Source organism: Onychostruthus taczanowskii, unplaced genomic scaffold (assembly GCF_017590055.1).
Source record: "Onychostruthus taczanowskii isolate IOZ18803 unplaced genomic scaffold, ASM1759005v1 scaffold53, whole genome shotgun sequence".
Lineage (NCBI taxonomy): Eukaryota > Metazoa > Chordata > Aves > Passeriformes > Passeridae > Onychostruthus > Onychostruthus taczanowskii.
The window spans coordinates 2,141,726-2,159,121 of record NW_024502902.1 but is presented as its reverse complement, the minus strand read 5'-3'; the positions used below and the strand labels follow the sequence as shown (position 1 = coordinate 2,159,121).

The following is a 17,396-nucleotide window of genomic DNA, read 5'->3' as shown; positions in this document are numbered from 1 at the left end:
GGTTCACTGATAATTTGCTTACTTTCTTATTAAAAAAGCTTTGTCAATAGAACATTGGCAAGGTGAAATTTTATAGCAATTATTTCAACTTGGATACATAGCAACTCAAGTGAGTGCTTTCTTCTGAAAGTCATCACAGTATTATCAGCTCCTTTGAAGTAAAGGCTTCCAGGACTTCAGAATGGAGAACTGGCAAACCCTAGTGAAGTTAAGGGGATTTATAGGTCTCAGTAAAACAATTTGGCTTTTGAGAGAGAATAAAATTGTCTGTAGCTTAATGTGTACTGTCATACTCAGTGTGAACATGCATAGAACATGTAGCTACAGTACTTTATGTATTTTTTCAGGAGGGGATAGCTGTTTCATAGATTTGCATTTACATTTGCTTTTATGAAACCGTGTGAATCAGATGCCTAGCAGTTGGTTTGGATTTTGTCATTAGGAATTTAGAGTGATTGTGGTGTTACTTTTGAGTTTTGCCACAAATAAGATGTTCCCTGAGTTTTCATCACATTTCCTAAATTGCTGTGTTTGGATTAGACCAGCCACAAAACACTCCAGTCTGCTACATCCAGCAGGCCAATTCTCTGCTCTGGTTTAGGCAGAGCAACCTGAGCAGTTACATCCAGCTGCTTCAATTTCATTAAGTACCCCAAAATGCAACTCACATTAGCTATTGCCAGAGTTTCTTGAGCCTGCAGAGACAGATGGTCACAGGCTGTAGTCCTGTTGAAGAAATCCTGTCAGTGGCAGAATCCCCGTTTGAATTCCTGTACCTTATCATGAGGGTGGGAGCAAAACATGTCAGAAGCAGAGCCACACTAGCCTTGCATGGCCTCCTGCAGAGGCCAGTGGCTTGTGTTCTATGATAATACATACTAATTACTTTTATTCTCATTCATAAGATGTGCAGCTTCTGCCCCCCTCAAATTAATTACTTTGGAGTGCCCTCCCATGGATCTCCAAGTTAGTTTGATTCCATGGTATTGTCATGAATGAGTGATTTAGATGCTTAAAGAATTCCTGTCAAAGGTATTGGCAAAAGCACCATGTCCGTGACAGAGTTCAAGATGGATTTAGATAACGCTCTCATGCACATGGTGTGATTCTTAGGGTGGCCTGTGCAGGGCCAGGAGTTGTATTTTTTCTCTCCAACTCAGAATATTGCTTATTACCTGGATGAAGCATAGCAAGGAAAATCAGATCATAATCAATTTAAAGAAATTTGTGCAGGGACTGGGAACACAAACAAAAACCAAGTAAGAGTGCAAAGGGTAAGGGAGACCCATTAAATCACAAGGTCCAGAGTAGACCTGCTTGCCAGACAGCCTCACACTTGATCAGTGGTTTTATGTCTAAAGGATTCAGCAGCACTTAATCTTTGGCTAATTTTACACAGAATGATTAAGTAGAAGTTCGTGTAAGCACAGCAGCAATGTAACTGGAGGTCTGAGATGGCAGTATTCGTGCTATACTTGCTGTAGCGTCTTTAAAGCAATTTGCACGCACCCAGACACAGTCTGTACAAAGGCGTGCATGTTACAAGTTCTCCTGGTGTTCAGATGTGTTTTGGCTTTTTTACTTTCTACATCGTTACCTTGCATAACTACAGAATTAAAAACTTGTACATTTTAAGGGTTCGATTCTGAGGGCGCTCCCAAGAGCTTCCCGTCAGTTCCCTCCCGCGGCATGGTTCCATTACACAGTCAGCTCCAGCGTTTCCTACCTGTGTTGGGCTGACTCAGGAGCGAGTCTCCTCACAGCAGGCTCGTACCTGCGTCACCATATCCTTTTGCTGAACTGTATTCTTTACTGTTTCTGCACATTCAGGGTAACATCTGGAAACATCCTGCAGATTTTTTTAATTTTTTTTTTTTTTAATGTTACAAGATGCTGGGATTCTCTGTTTCAGCCGCTGTTAGAGCGGTTATCTATGGAAATTGTTGGGAAGAGGCTGTGGAGTGTCTGCCTAATGGCAGAGTTGCAGCCTGAGACTTGAAGCAGGCAAGGCAGCCGGGGAGACCGAGTTTGCTCTGCTGTCCTGCGGGTGTTCCCGTGTCCGGACCTTGATCTCGGGTTTATGCGTGCGTGTGGTGTGGGCAGGCTGGTTACAGCCTGGATTAACTTTGGTCTGAGCGTGAACCTCCTGTCCTTGAGTCAGGAGGGCGTCGTGCTTAAAATGGGGGTTCCTCCAAGCGAGCGCTGGGGTCGGTGTTCCCGGCGCTCCACAGAACGGCGCGTGTGGCTGGAGGGACTTAACATTCACCATTCGCCGCTTGTCGGCTCTGCAGCCCTAATGTGGAATTAGCATAATTGGCTGCTGTCTTTTTAGCCGGTTTTAAAGAGAGCAGCTCCATCTGGGCCGCCCTCCGTACTCTCGGGGCTCCCCACTGTACCCTGTCTGTGCCTCGCCTCTGCCCGGCGGGGCGCGGGGCTCGGCGGGGGAGGCCGGCCCTGTGCGGGCAGGGCGCTGTCCCTTTAAGGCGGGGGGCGGGCCGGGCCCGGGCGCTGAGTGACAGCGCGCGCGGGGTCACGTGGGCCGCCCGTATTTGAAGGTCACAAAAAAGCTGCTTCCTTTAGAGAGAGCAAGAGGGAGCGAGAGGGAGGGAGCGAGAGGAGAGAGCGAGGGAGCGCAGCCAAAATGGCCGACGGAGCGTCTGCTGGATTCTGAACGTTTGAAATAAAAAAAAAAGGAGAGCAAAAAAAAAAAAAAATTAACAAAAAAAGGAAAAAAAAAACCTAAACAAAAAAAGCAAAAACACAAAACCATTTTTGGATTTTTTTTTTCATTTCCATCTACCTTGTATGCCTCAACTCGCTGGATTTAAGCACTGCTGCACTTTATGAGGTTAGTGGTACGTTTATGTTTTATTGTTTTTACCTATCAGTTGATTTCTTTAAGAGCCTGAGCTGACCCTTTCCATCCGTGCTTTGGCAGAGGTGTCTCTTCTAGCACAAAGACTTGCTTCAGATCTTGTCTGCTTGTACGTGTACGGCACTTTTAGTGGATTTTTTGGGTTTTTTAGAAGGAGCTCTCCGTACGAGTGCGGCGTGGATTTGGAAGATATTTGTAATTTAAAACACCTAGGCAAATTACAGAAGACGGTTTGTATTTTTCGAGCTGGTGAAGTACAAGATAGTGCTGAAAATCTTGTTTTATTTAAATAGAGCCTTTTTAAAGAGAGATTTCTTCCCCACAGCACCCGGAGCTCTTAAATCTGCTGCAAAAATTTGCATGTATAAAAGCGGGCTCGCATTCTTTCTGCTGCCGGGTCGGAGCGGGGCCGGCCGGGGCCGTGCCTTCCGCGGGAGCGGGGACGGAGCCTCCCCGGCGGAGGAGCCGCGGGAGCGGAGCGGGGCCGGGCTCCCTCCGGCCGGGCCGGCGCTGCCGCGGGGCTCCCGCGCGGGCTCGGCCGGGCCCGGCGGCCCATCCGGCGTGCGCCAGGTATTCAGGAATGTGCGGGATGCTGGCCGCTGCCGGCGTTTTGTGTTCTACGGGAAGCAGGCGTTCATCTCCACCTTAGCGCAGCCCTTTGCCTACATTTACTTTCTCGCCTTTTTTTTTTTAATTTTTTTTTTTTCACCCAGCCTTCTGTGTTGCTAAAAATTTAAATCCGAGTTATTTTTGCAACTCCCTCCAGAACCAAGCAGAAAATTAAAGGGAAGTAGCTGGAGCTTGCTTTCTGAGAACAGGCCCCTCCTCCTGCATTGTAAGAGTGTGATGTAATGCTCCTTTCTGTGGGGTTAAATGAAAAAATTTCTGTGCTGGTGTACGTTATATTTCACCCCTTCCTCACAGACATCGCATTGTGGTATTTTTTCTAGCTGAACATGTAAGCGGCAGATAATTCTGCAAATAATCGTGTGAATATACTCCACGTTGCAGTGTATTAGTGTAACGATTGTGGTTAGCACATCAACTTTGTAAACCTACAAGATGGCTCATATTTTATATTTCTTTGTGGCCTTACATGCATGTAGTTAAACACAAATGGAGGAGACAGATTTCAGAAGCTTATTGAAAATGTATCTGGCTGTTGTCGCTATATTCTTGTACATATTGGGACTTTTTTTTTCTGCACTGGCTAGCAAATATTCGAAATAATTCTGCAGTGTATTGTTTCTCATGGAAATTAGGAGGTGGTATCTTTGGAGTTTTCTTTTTTTAAATTTTAAGTTAGAGGAAGCCAATAAAAGAGAACTCTGTTCAAATTTTACGTAGTTTTCTTGCTGGTAATTTTGGTTATTAAGCATTTAATAGTAACGGATAACCCAGTTAATACATGAAGTAACACATGCCCTTTGCTTAGGGTTAATGAATTTAGTAGATTCCACCCTCGTGTTACTAGCAGGTATCTGAGGAAATGCTATAAAAATGTTCTCTGTCTTTGGCATTATGTACCATGATGGTTTTTGTTATTCAAAACCTTTCTGGGCTCAGTGGAGGTCTGGATGTAGCCAGAATATTTGAATCTACCTGTTGATTGACAAAGAATAATTAGACATTAGAACTATTTTCAAATGCAGTCTAAAGTAGGAGTATTCTCAGATTTGGTGCTTACTGGACAGAAACATCAGTTACTGCAGTTTATGTGATAATTGCTGTAGAATGGGATGGCTGAACTGAAGGAGTAAAGAAAACCCAAGTTGTGTCCTGAGCTGGCAGTATTGTAGGATGTAGTCTTCCCAGAATCTGCACTTCAGAACAGTACTTGCCTTTTCTGTGTATTTTTTTGCCTTCATGCCTTACTGCCTACGTTACACACTTGCAGAATGTGTAGATGTTTGCACATACAGCTTGATGGTTAAGGTGATGGAATACAGGGTGGTTCCCAATAGCTGCTGCTGCTCCTAGCTACAGAAACTCTTGTGGGTCAGACAAAAGGCAGCTATTGAGAATAGTAGAAATCATTCCAATAAGGAGTCTGTCAAACATTTGAGCAGCTTTGTGAGGCTGTAATTGTGAATAGGAAAGACCAATTAAAATAATTCCTCTTATTAATACGCTTTTGACCCCTCAGATCTCATTGTGGGGTACTGTGCAGTCTGTGCTACCGTAGGATTTTAAGTGTGAATCTGGGCAGTTCACAGCGCTGTTTGTATTCAGTGCATTCCTGCAGTACAGCAGGAACAAAACACTTAAATTTGAGAGACCTGACTTGAGTTGCAATTTCTAGATCAGTTTGAAGCTTACAGAGGCATGGGGGCAGGGGAAGTTTTTTTGCTTCGTTCAGTTTGCAGTGATGATGCTGAGTTCAGAAGCTTTATTAAATTTTTCTGTTTGCATTTGCATGTCGATTGTTGTTGGTATCTACAGGAATCAGTCCCTTTCCAAAGCAGACTGTTTTAGTAGGTTGAAAGCTACAGTGAAGTCTGTAGTTAGCAGAACCCCTGGAGATTTTTGCACTACATCTAAGAGATTCTTGAGAAATAATTGACAAGAAAAGCCTTATTACCGTTGAGCTTCAATATACTGGAGTCTGCAGTTCTAATGGGAAAAAATTCAGGGAAAACAAGTGACTGAAAGATCAGTATGCTTAGTTTCAGTTGCTTTTCTTTTAGTCCCTTTCTCTCCTGCTGAGAAGGAAGAAAAAGAAACTTTGTAAGATCATGCAGTCTTTGCCAGCTGATTCCAGCTGAACTTAACCTTTTTAAAATTTTTGTTTCTTACTTAGTAATAGATGGCTTAATAGAGGAGTCAAATATATGAGGAAAAAATCCATAGAAATAGAGTATTTTTGGAAGAGAAATTTTGTCCACAAGTTTCCTAGTACCCTTTTAGAAACCTGTCTTGCATCTTGAAACAGAGTTCCTTAATTCTGCTCACTATGGATCTACATTCCTTTTGGACCAGGATGGAAGGTGAAAAGTTGATTTTGAACAATATTTCTTGGAAGCTGCACCCTTGGTACTCTCTTCAGCTGGTAGTAGTTCATAGCTGAAAAGTTTCAGTGATTTTTGCTTTAATTGATTAGGAAACCATCTACTGCCTTCCTAAGAGCTGTTTCACCTCGTTAAGTATTGGTTTCCTGTTTAAACAGCTCAAGATTTGAGGCAAGAAAATAAGATACGTAGGACGTTTAGCTCCAAGGACCTGTATTTCATGTCCTGGCAAGGGAATCAGATGTGAGTATCAGGGTTCTAGTTTTGTTACCTTAGATTTCAAGTAGGTAAACTGTAAATATTGGGCTAACATTATTGCTCCAGAATTAATGATGTAAAATTCAGGTTAGATTAATACAAAGATGTATTTCTTCTGAAATCATTAGTTGCTGATATAATGCTAGCATTAGGAGTTTTACATGGTTTGATTGCATGTGCCATCTTTCAAATATTGGACAAACAAGTTGCTTGAAGTTGGGTGTCAAGATAACAGGTTTTGGCTGCTTCAGCATTAAAGGCAAATGTGGAGCTGCCATGGAGATAACTACTATATACTGAGAATATTTCTATTTTGTTGTTGTGATGGTGCTGTAATTGTTCTTCAGAACACAGGAGGAACGGTGCCTTTTTGTGTTTGTGGTGCTTTTCTGTATTTGCGGTGAATTCCAACTCCAGAGCTGTACATTTAGCACTTGTCACTGCTTAAGTTCTCCTTTACACGTAGGCTTCCTGCTAAAGAACACAACAGGGGGTTTTGTGTTTTGTTTTTGTTTGGTTGGGGTTTTGTTTTGCTGGGTTTGGGTTTTTTTTCTTGCTGAGACAGATCATATATTCTGGGAGCAGCATGAGTATATGCAAACCCTGATTTGTTTGGGGTTTTTTTTTGTGCCATCTGCAGACTTCTGAAGGGAATTACTAAGGTTAATGGATATTGTCATTTTAAAGGCTGTTTTCCTGTCTGTATACAGTATGCTGGCAATATAGTTTAGGGGTGAAATGCCCTGCTGTTACTACAATTGTATATTTTTTAATAATTTCTGAGAAGTTGTGTCTTAAGAACTGGTTGATGTGATATTTGGGTGTTGTAGCCTGAGTAAATTGAAGAACTTCTTATTCAAAATATTGTACTTTAAGGACTACTTTTAATTAGCCTGTTTAGTCATGTGGGAAAACATAACATAAGATACAACCCTTGGAGTTTTTTCACACACCTAAGAGAAGATAGATTAATGAAACACAAGATGTACTTTAAAGGCAGAACAAACCAAAATGGGTTAAACACCATGGAAAAATGTGTGCTGATACATCTGGAGATAGTGAGGGCAGTTTTGTTAAAAAAACACAGTTAGTAAGAATGAAAGTTGACTGCTGCTCCTTACAGTGCTACCATTTGTGTCTGAACTCAATTATATGGATGCTTGTATATGTTAGGCAGAGAAAATCATCTAAGAGTACCTGACACTGATGGGTGGTAAAATGCTTAAAAGTATAAGGCTTGTTTATATTAATAAAAATATGTGTTAAATTGAGACTTTTAGAAGTGAAATGTGACCTTGGAATTTACTACAGCAAAACTGAAACAAGGCATCACGACACAATTGTGTTTGATTTCATGCCAGCAGGGGAGTTCTTCTCTTAGGACGGGATGTGTGAGGCCACATTTTAGCAGTGGGGGAGATCAACACATTTTGACATAGCTCCAGTAAGAGCAGCAAGAAATAATACAGGGAGGTAGTCCATTGAAAAAACACTTCAGCTTTTAAATGTTTATTTTTATAGATGCATTCTCTGCAAACAAAGAAGTAGTTGTCTAATTTGTGTCAGAAGAGCATCGTTTTGACATAGAGCTCCATTGTCGTTGGGTGTGCTTTGAACAGCATAGTTACTTCAGCAACTAAAAAGCAGAAAGGCGTGAATGTTTTTAAATCAAGGTGACCATTCTTTTTTAGTTCCTTAAAATTACATCAAACCTCACTGTGCATGTGAAAATTATAAGGGAAGCATGCTCAGCTTTCCCAGTGTGCTTAGCAGATGTAGAGTTAAGGCTTCCTGAGGTACAGGTCTGAGTATAGCAGCTGAACTGATTTAAACTAAAGCAGAATATTGCCTTAATTTCTGAATCAGAGAAGAAGAATTTCTTTAAAAAATAAAACAACGGGAAAATTACTTCAGGTATTCTCAGTGGGATTTTTTTCCCCCCTTTTTAAGCACAGCATTTGCTGAATAACATAGTCATAAATCTGCTGTCCACTTGTAATCTCAGTGGCTGTTGGGCACAGCCTCTGTGTACGTAGGAAAGTGGCAAAACTTAAGCTGCAGTGAAACTGCTGGAATTGGGGTTTTTAAAACGGCTTTTGTAGATTCTGAGTTTTTTTTGAGCTAGTTGACCTATATGAAAATAGGAAAGGTTAAATGTATGATCTGCTAATGCCACTTAACCATTAATTAGAGTAGAGCTTAATTGTCCCATTTTACATGTGCTCTGTGGCAAATATACACAAATGTGTTGTCATTCTGGTCATTGTATGCTTGTGAACTTGTTTGTGCCTGAGCTATCCACTTTTCCAGGATGTAGTGTCCTGTGTCATTTAAACCTTCCTTAAAATAAGTCTTCAGTATTTTCTTCCATGTTTTTTGCACCAGTTTGTATTTTAGTGTTCGTAGTAGAAGACATTGCAACTTAATATTAGGGTGCTAATGTAGCAGTGTTTGTGCTCTTGTTGCAGCTTCTGTATTAGTATTTATATTTTTAATTGTATATAATTTTGCTTAAGCAATCATGCCAGATTCAGGGTCTGATTTAAAACACATGGTTCTAATTCTGTGTTGGTACTCTAGATATACTTGACTACAAACCAGCTTTCTTTGGCAAGAGGTTGGCTACCACTGAGAACTTCGTTAACTAAAGTGAAACTGAAATATTCTGATACATGACTTTGCCCACTAAATATGCAGCATGTTTGTGCTCAGTCTTTTGCTGAGCAATTCATAGGGAGGATGATTTGATCACAACATACAAGGGAATGTTGGTATTATAATGCTTGGATATCCTAATCTGGTAGCTCTTGCTGGATTTTTTCCAGGCTGTTCTGCGTCTTACTTGGAGAGAGTTTGAGGACAATAAAAGTGAAAATGGCTACCTTGAGTATGCAGGGGAAGACAGGGCAGAGGGTACCAAAACTTAGCACTTATTTTTTCTTAGCTTATTCATATGTACACTGAAAACCAGTTGTCCTGTGAAGCAGAAAATAGTGGATTGTTTCATTGCCATGTGAATTTTTTTGAATGAATTCTTCTATATCCTAGTTAAGACTCAGAAATAAACCTTTCCTATTTTGTTAGATTTTACTTGGGTATTATTAGTGTTATTACCTCACTGTTTTAGTCAAGGCATCTTCTATGATAAATATTAGAAAAATACAGATTAATGCACTTAAAACTGGTTAAAAGTATGGCGCATGGAAATAGAGGATGTCCTGTTGAGGTTATATATATGCCGTTTTTAATCTAGCTCTGTTTTTCTTTGCAGATGTCATTACAAGTTCGTGTTCATTGGTGGGAATCTAAATGTGGGCTAGGTTCAAATTGCCTCTAAAAATGCTTGGTTAACCTGAAGTAAAACCCCAAAAGCTTTTTTCAGCCTAGTATAAAAGAAGGTTCCAGCTGGTGCTACAGAAGGCAGTTGTAGCAATATTAATGGGAATTGAAAATTAAATAGTCTTGTGTTCCAGAGTCAAGATTTCTGTTCCTTTGCAGGTAACGTTCACATTATGTGCTTGATACCAAGCAATGCTGAGAGAAAGATGGAGATGGGGGAATCCTAAGCCTTACATACAGATAATTTTTCAGCTGTTGGAGCCAGTTTAGTCGTCTTGTGCAAAAGATATCTGAATTTGCATTTAACCACCTCATCTTACATGGTAGCTGTTCTGGAATGGTGACTTCTTGTTAAGTCCTTGGGTGACTGTTTTTATCATAAAATAACACATTATTCTGTATCAAGTTAACTCTGCTGTATTATTAATTAGTAGGTAGTTTTGCGCTACATTTGCCAGCTACTATAAATAAAATATATATCCTGACACAAAAAAACTGTTGGAAGTGTGGTTTTACCAGATTTTAGGTATAACAAGATGAAAAGAGCAGAAGCAGACAAAAGCTAAACTTTGAGAGTCTAGAATTTACTTTTGCAGCTTAATGTACCCTAAAGCCTCAGCTGCACTATTCTTTAAGCTAGCTTGCCATAGTTGGGCCATTGAAAACCAAACAGGTTCATATATGGAAAGTCAGCCTGTCTTGATAATGTTTTGGAGACAAGGTAGTTTCTCAGATGTGAATTTAAAGGTGACTGTTTTAAAGGTGGTGACCTGTATTTGAATGTTTCATGCTCAGAAAAAGCTGTGATGTTTTGCTTCAGTCTCAGAAATGTGAAGTGAAACTCTCCTACTATGGACTTGCCAAGTATAGGGTCAGCTTAAATTTATGTAACTTCTCTTAATCTTTTTCTTTGAAAAACTTACCTTTTAAATGATGCTTCAGCTAGTATTAGATAACTTGGTTAAGCTTAAATGCTTCTTCCCATTTACAGTCTTAGGCCATTCTTCTATTGTTTAGGTAATATTCTAAATATTAGTTGTTGTGATCATTTTAGCTTGAGCGTTGATTGCTCTATTTGTTTCATGCTAAGCTGTTAAAAACAGGCTTCATCACTGGGTCAGTGCATTAAAAAGAACAAGGTTACAGATAGCTCTTCATTGTAAACTGAATTATAGCACGTAACTCAATTTCATATTTTCATCTTGTTTATTAAGAAACTTTGAAATAATTGTCTATTTTCCAGCTTACTACGTGTTTTTCTGTTTGTGTGTGTCTGATACGGGTGTGTGTATGCACGTATGTAATAAGTGCATGTTGGCAGTTACTACAGTTAAAAACCACCAGGTGTCAACTGACAGAGGCTTCTTGGCAGGGCACAGGTGGTCTGTACACCTATGAAATACACAATGAAAATGGCTCTCACAGTCAGTTCGAGTTTTGCGTTTGGGAACAGCCTGCACAAACGAAGCAAGTGCCTTTCTGTAAGGTAAGTGTACAGACGTTAGAGGAGCAGAGAAATCCAGAGGCCACACAGAAAGTCAGAGGCAGAGCCAGACTTGAACTCAGAAGTTCCTGGCTTGTGGCCTGGGGCTGAAGCCAGTCATACACAGCTGTATTGAATTGTGAATAGAATGATGCTTTTTTTTTTTTTCCCTTCACGAGTTTAAGGGAACAAAGCTGATTTAACCGAAATCGTAATGTGAATAAAGAGATGGAATTGTGTAATTCGCCTTTCTCAAAATTTCTAGTGCTAAAACTTTGGTGTTAAAAGTTGGTTCAGCACTTGTGGGTTTCCGCTCGCCAAGGAGCATGATTAACATAGCTGGGTCACAGATTGTGACAAATCCTGGTGCAGTGCCTTGAGGTCAGAATAAGGGCTTTTTCTGAGTGTAGAGGAATTCAGACTTAAAAGCTACTGCTCTGCATGCTACCTTGAGAAATACTGATGACAGAAAGACAATGGCCTGAAATTTGATTTTCTTTGATGTTTTAAAATAGAAGTGAAAACCTAGTACAGAGATGGTCTGGCTGAAGTTGACTGTTTATTAAACTGAAATTCATATTCTGTACTTGTGGAGTTTTTAATGAGGCTTTAAACATTGTTATCCTTCAGTGCAGTATGAAAGAAGTGAGAACCTGCTGTAGATTTGCTGCCTGGTATTTTCTTCCTTCCTGAAGTAAAAGCTTGGAGTAGCTTCTATTGAATGTATGGGCAGCTCTGGTTATTTTAGGAGCTCTTTTTAGGAAGAAGGCTTTGATCTAAAGTATTATGATAGAATGAGCATCACCATTATGAATTATTTTTCTTTGCTGTTAAAAGTCTTGACAGGGGTTTTAAAGTCAATTTCACAGTAAAAGGGACCTCTTTTCCAGGCAAAATGTCAGTAACAGCAAGCTCTAGTAGCAAAGTAGAGGTTTTCTTTTTTCACATGGGCTACCTTTGTTAATCTGTGTGCTGTATCTTACTGACTGAGGCTTTATGCAAATGTATGGTAAGGTTATTTTCCTAAATTATGAACATTGAACTTAGCCAGAGAATACAAACTAAAAAAAAAACAGAACCAAACAAAACACTAAGGTGTTTTTGTTTGCTTACCAGGAAGTAAGTTTCATTTTGTTTGTTGAAAGTAACAAAAACACTCAATAGTTTTAAAAAGAAGTCCAAGTATCAAAAGCTTAACAGTAAAATATCTCACTCATGAGGAGTTGAAGCACTGATGTCTCCCGGTGTGTGTGCAGTGTGACTGTACCTCATTGTTTGGAAAGAATTGACTCTGAATGGTGTGCACTTTGAGGATGCATCTAAAAATTGCATTGGTAGTTAATGAAAATCAGAATAACTAATTTGAGTATTACAGTGGTCTGCTTTTTTGCTCACCCTCCTTTTTTGTGCGCTGTCGTGGTGTAAACCCAGCGAGCAGCCCAGTGCCACACAACCACTAGCTCCAAACCAAGCCCCGTGGAAAATCCTTTGAGCTTCCCTTTTGGTTTCAGCTGTTTGTGTGTTTTTACAAGTCCCACTTGCCTTTGGCTGTGGCTTCAGAAGACATTTAAACTGGGTTTGTCAGGTTTGTTGCATAAGCCTGGACCGCTTCATAGGTAGATTTTGTTGTGGCAGTTCTTGCTTTATTCACCTCTCACAGCTGGTAATATATTGTAAGTGAACTGTATAGTTCTTCCCAGCAGGTCTTCCAGAAATACTGTAGCCATCTAGTGATGAGTTGCTGAGTTTGGGGTTGCTACCCAGTCATCACCAGTAACAGTGTTATGGTGCAGAGGCGAGTGGGAGACCCAGATGAGCTTGTTTCATTATGGGCTGTGTTGCCCCTTAAATTAAGTTGGTAGCATAGCATCAGTGGCTGAATAAAGTTACCCCACTCTCTTGTTAAAAGATGATGTTAGTCAAGAGTAAGCGTATAAAGGGCTGGTTTAACTAAGAATGTTTCCAGTGAAGCCAAATGTATTTTTTTTTTATACTCTTTAGAAAGAGTATAAGAAAAAGTTGGGTGACTCATACTTGGTGCACTTCCCTATTTAGGTCAGTCAAGTGTAAGTCACATTTACTGATAACTGTAAGTCCAGTTGGCACCTTCAGCTTAGCAGCTAGATTTGATTAAAGCTAAGGGTCTGGTCTTTCACCTAAAATTTGGAATTTTAAGTGCTTACATATGTGACTGATTTCTGTATTGCTTCTACTGTCAGTTCATGCTGATTTTCTGCTAGGTAGCATTAACCATTTATCCAAAACAGTGGCTTCACAGAAAGACAGATGCTTTGCAGTGGCAGTATGCATGGAAGCATCAATAAGCTGACAAATTAGATTTGAGGTTCTAGTGTTTAAAGGGCTTTTCTTTCAGCAGGAAATAGTCTCCCACATCAGCTTACGTATTTTAACCTTCAACTTTATATAGCAGCAAAGAGTTGACCTGTCTTTATGCAGAGCTACCTTTCTTAAAGAGGATCGAGAGAAGGTTTAACTGAATAGATTAGAAGTGCAGTGTTTTGTGGAACAGTGAATATCATACATCCTTGTCATGATCACACGCTGGTTTTATCTAGTGTCTAAAAAAAGGAAACTGTGGTGTTGCACACTCGTGACATTTATCGCTGGTAGACAGGAAAGGGTAGTTGTTAATTAGAGATAGGAGTCTTCAGATCTGTCAACAGAGGTCAGAATTATATTCATTACTGGAAAGATGCTGAACTTAGGTGGATCTGTGTGCTGAACGCTTCTCTGATTTAGATGTTTCTGTTAGGAAAGTTCCTGATGCTGGAAAAGAGTGCGTGCTTGTAACCACTCAGAAGTAAAGAATGTCTGTTACTCTTTGAAGATTATAGTCTGTGAGTTTTATGCATTTATTTCTTTGACATCACTGAACATGAAAAATGTATGGTTTTGATTAAAAATAATCTTGTGTAATGCAACAAGGCAAAAAGTAACCTAAAAGTAGGAAACACTACTTGGATGGAGAATTTAACAAGACAAATCAGCTTAATCTTGGTACTTTAAAAATATGTTAAATGCTAAAATTTCATTTCTATCACTGCAATTTTTACCTCACTTTTTCTCTTGTAACTTAACATTTTTATTTTCTGTGCACCATTGTGGTCATGTTCTTCTGTAATCTCTGAGGTGGCTGTTCAGTGGCTTCCTCATTCTGGATTCTTTTCTGGATTACGTCTTACTTTAGAATTTCCCTCTTCTGTAACAGAAAAAGAGAGTGGCCATGCCTGGAAGATTATCCATAGCCATATTGTATGTGGTCTGCAAGTTCCTGTCATCTTAGAATTTTTGTGTTGAAGCAATTTTCTGGCGGGAATTTCCATGTTGTGAGGGAATGCAACCTTTGTGGAATAGAGATGTTCTAGAGCTCTCTTGGTTTACAAGTGGAATTTCTTCTTCAGTAGTAATGCGTAGTTAGTTATAAAATGTTTCTGTCTTCTTGAGTATGAATGGACACTGATTTTTGTAAGCAAGATGTGTATTCAGTCCTCATTGATTATTTACTGTCTTAAAATACTGAATTCAAAAGCAGGAGATACTTTCATAGGCTTGAAGTTAGAATCGATCTGGTACACTCTCTGTCAATGACATAAGCAGCAAGGAAAATTCATCACTTAAGCTGTAAATTGTAATTCCTGGAAAGAGGCACGGAGTGAGAACCGTCAAGATTTCAGAAATCTTGTCTACTGCACTCAGTGCAAATAGGAAAAGCTCTCAGATGAACTGTCTGCTGAGATTGGGCAGGCACCAATTCCATAGGAATTGCAGCCGTGGTTAAATTCTTTCCTTGTGGGAGACTACCCTTAGTTTAGACAAATGCCTGAGTATACAGTGAACACTTTTCACTTAAACTTTCTATTGTCTTTGCTTAAGAAATAAGGAAATGATTGTTTATTTAACAATTAATAAGAGTTGCATGTCTAGACTAGGTGGTTTACTCTGTGCTTTATTTCTAGAAGGCATGAAATAAACTTAACATTTTAAACAAAAAAATGCAGCTAGAGATTGGTGCACAGTACCAGGACTATAAGAATGGATAAATCAAAAATAGCTTAGCAGATTAGTGACCATGAGAGGTGGCAATAATCTCTGCTTATTAATGGACTATTTTCTAGAATTTATTTTGTTTCTGCCTCATAACTGTTGTGGCTAATTAATTTAAAATAAACTGTTAAACAGGTATGATTATGTGGCCTCCAGAATGATGTTCTCCTCCCTTTTACAGTCTTTTTGAAGTGAAAAAGAGACATTTCTATGGTTTTCTGAGTTACCCTGTGTGAGTGTCTCAGGCCATCTGCACAGGTAATGGGTAAGGTGGCACTACAGTGTTGAGCACAGGCCTGTGTTTTCCCAGCTAAGTCAGGAAGGTGTGCAGTTTAGGGTGGCAGGACTTTATTGTAGTGCACTGGCTGCTACTTGTGATGGTTTTATTCCATGGATTCTAGTAACTTCCTGCTTTAATTCTTTTAGAAAAAATATTTGGCTAAGCAGTGGTATTTCTAGTGTTAACTGTGCTGTTAACCTGATTTATCCTTAGAGTGGTCTCTTTTCAAAACTGTGTTTATCATCAGGTAGTTGCAGTTTTCTGTGGCTTTACAAAGCTCCTGAGTGAACTTGTAATATCCTTCCTGATAATGCTTTCTGTGGAGTACTGACAGCTGACTTACCTTTCCAAACACAGCTTGCCAAGAACGTGAGGGAAAATTACAGCTTAAAGACCTTCAAAGAGTGAGGCATTTCTACATTTCTGTACATTATATGCACATAAGCTGTGCTTGTATGCATGAGAAAAAGAGGTGGGATTTTTTCTTTATTAAGTGTGGAAACTGATATTTATATACTTTCTGAATTATACTGCCAACATTTTCCTAGGAGGTCGCTAAAATAGAAGGAATTTTCCTTGATACATACTCAGTCATATCATAACATGTAGATATATGATACAATATGCTTAGGAATTTAATGTTGGCCTTTAGAATTATAGTTAAAGAATGTGCTCATCATTGGGAAAGAAGGGTGCATAGCTAATGTCAAATCTGATGTTCTTCAAAAGCACAACAGCAATTTTGAGTCTTTGAAATTTAGGGAAGTGTATAGTAATGCCACTTACACTCACCATTATGTTTTGGTTGTCTGTGTCCTTTCCACTGTTCTTTACAGTATCCTGTGCAAATAGCAAACCTGTAGATTATGGAGAGCTTTGATGTGGTGCTGGTAACTGGGAAGAGTGGTCAGCATTGCATATGAGTGATGAATTTGCAGTTGAGGATAGGCAAAAATCAGGTTATAGGTATTGAGAGTGCAGGTGGTATTTGTAGATGCCGCCTGCCTTGGTGAGGGTATTTGGTTCTTTATGCTATTCTGAGATCTCAGGTAATCATTTTCTTAGAATGCCAGATCAAAATGATCACATCTTTGTCCTCAAAACTCAAGTGATTGTATGAGGATGTGAGTTTGGAAAGGCTTTGAATTTTTTGGCTGTTCAAGTAGCTTCACAAGGAAGGATTTTTAGTTTCTTACAGTTCAAAACAAGTCACATCTTGCACTTCTGTGTTGTCTTCATTTTTCCTGCACAGTTTCTTTATAATTCTCTTGTTTTCATTCTGCATGCCAATGAATAATTTCAGATTATATCTTAATAAGGCACGAGTCATGACATGGAGTATTAAGTTGTGATGTTTTGAATAATTTATTGATCTCATTTTTGAATGAAAAATGACTAATGAAGAGGATGGGCCAGCTGGTTGCAGTAGGAAGGGTGAGAAGCAGCCTCTGGGGATGAAATGCTTCCACATTAGGCTCTGCAAAGAATCTCTGTGCTTACCACATAACCTAAGCATCACACACAGTCATTTTTCAGTGCCCTCAAGATCTTGATGCTTTAGAAGTAGATGTCAAATCTAGCATATCTCTTTATTTTGAGCTAACTCAGCAGAATGAAGTTCAGTTTTCTTCAGTGTTTGAGAGTGTATCAAATTTCTTAGTAAGAGCCACACCTTCCATTTATTCACTTATGTTTTGGGAGTAAGTCTCACGCTTTGGTCTTCAGAAGGCCTGTAGCAATGCAGCAAAGAGAAGACTTTAATTCCCTTGTGATTTACCTAGTTTCTTGAGCAGGGTGTGCAGTCTGTCATCCTCATTGAGGATCTAATGAGATGTGATCCCTGCCTGTGAGCCTTTTAACAGCAGATGATAGCTCCCAAACAAGAAGAGGGCATGATGTATTAGCAGAATGACTCACTTCGGTGTCGTGTGCATCTCACAAATATTGCTCCATCCTGTGAATGGTGCAGTGCATCTGTTTCTAAAAGCCATTTGAAGGACATGGTTTATGTGATTTAATTTATCGAGGTAACTTTTATCAGTGTTTAAATCTTCATACAAAAGCGGGGAAGGAGGAAGTTTATATCCG

The 17,396-nt window shown here is 39.6% G+C and overlaps 1 protein-coding gene across 5 annotated transcripts in view; it reads left to right on the top strand.

Annotated features, from left to right (window-relative positions):
- Positions 1-17,396, top strand: part of TNRC6B (trinucleotide repeat containing adaptor 6B) — a 127,659-nt gene that overhangs the window by 52,262 nt on the left and 58,001 nt on the right. For 3 of the 5 annotated variants that reach the window (XR_005953550.1, XM_041416937.1, XM_041416938.1), the window contains exon 5: positions 10,853-10,966. The exons of the other annotated variants lie outside the window; for them this stretch is intronic. Coding sequence is in view for 2 of the 3 variants with exons in the window: in XM_041416937.1 (XP_041272871.1) it covers positions 10,853-10,966 (114 nt within the window). In the remaining variant the exon portion in view is untranslated. The remainder of the gene's footprint in view (positions 1-10,852; positions 10,967-17,396) is intronic. 5 annotated transcript variants of the gene reach the window in all.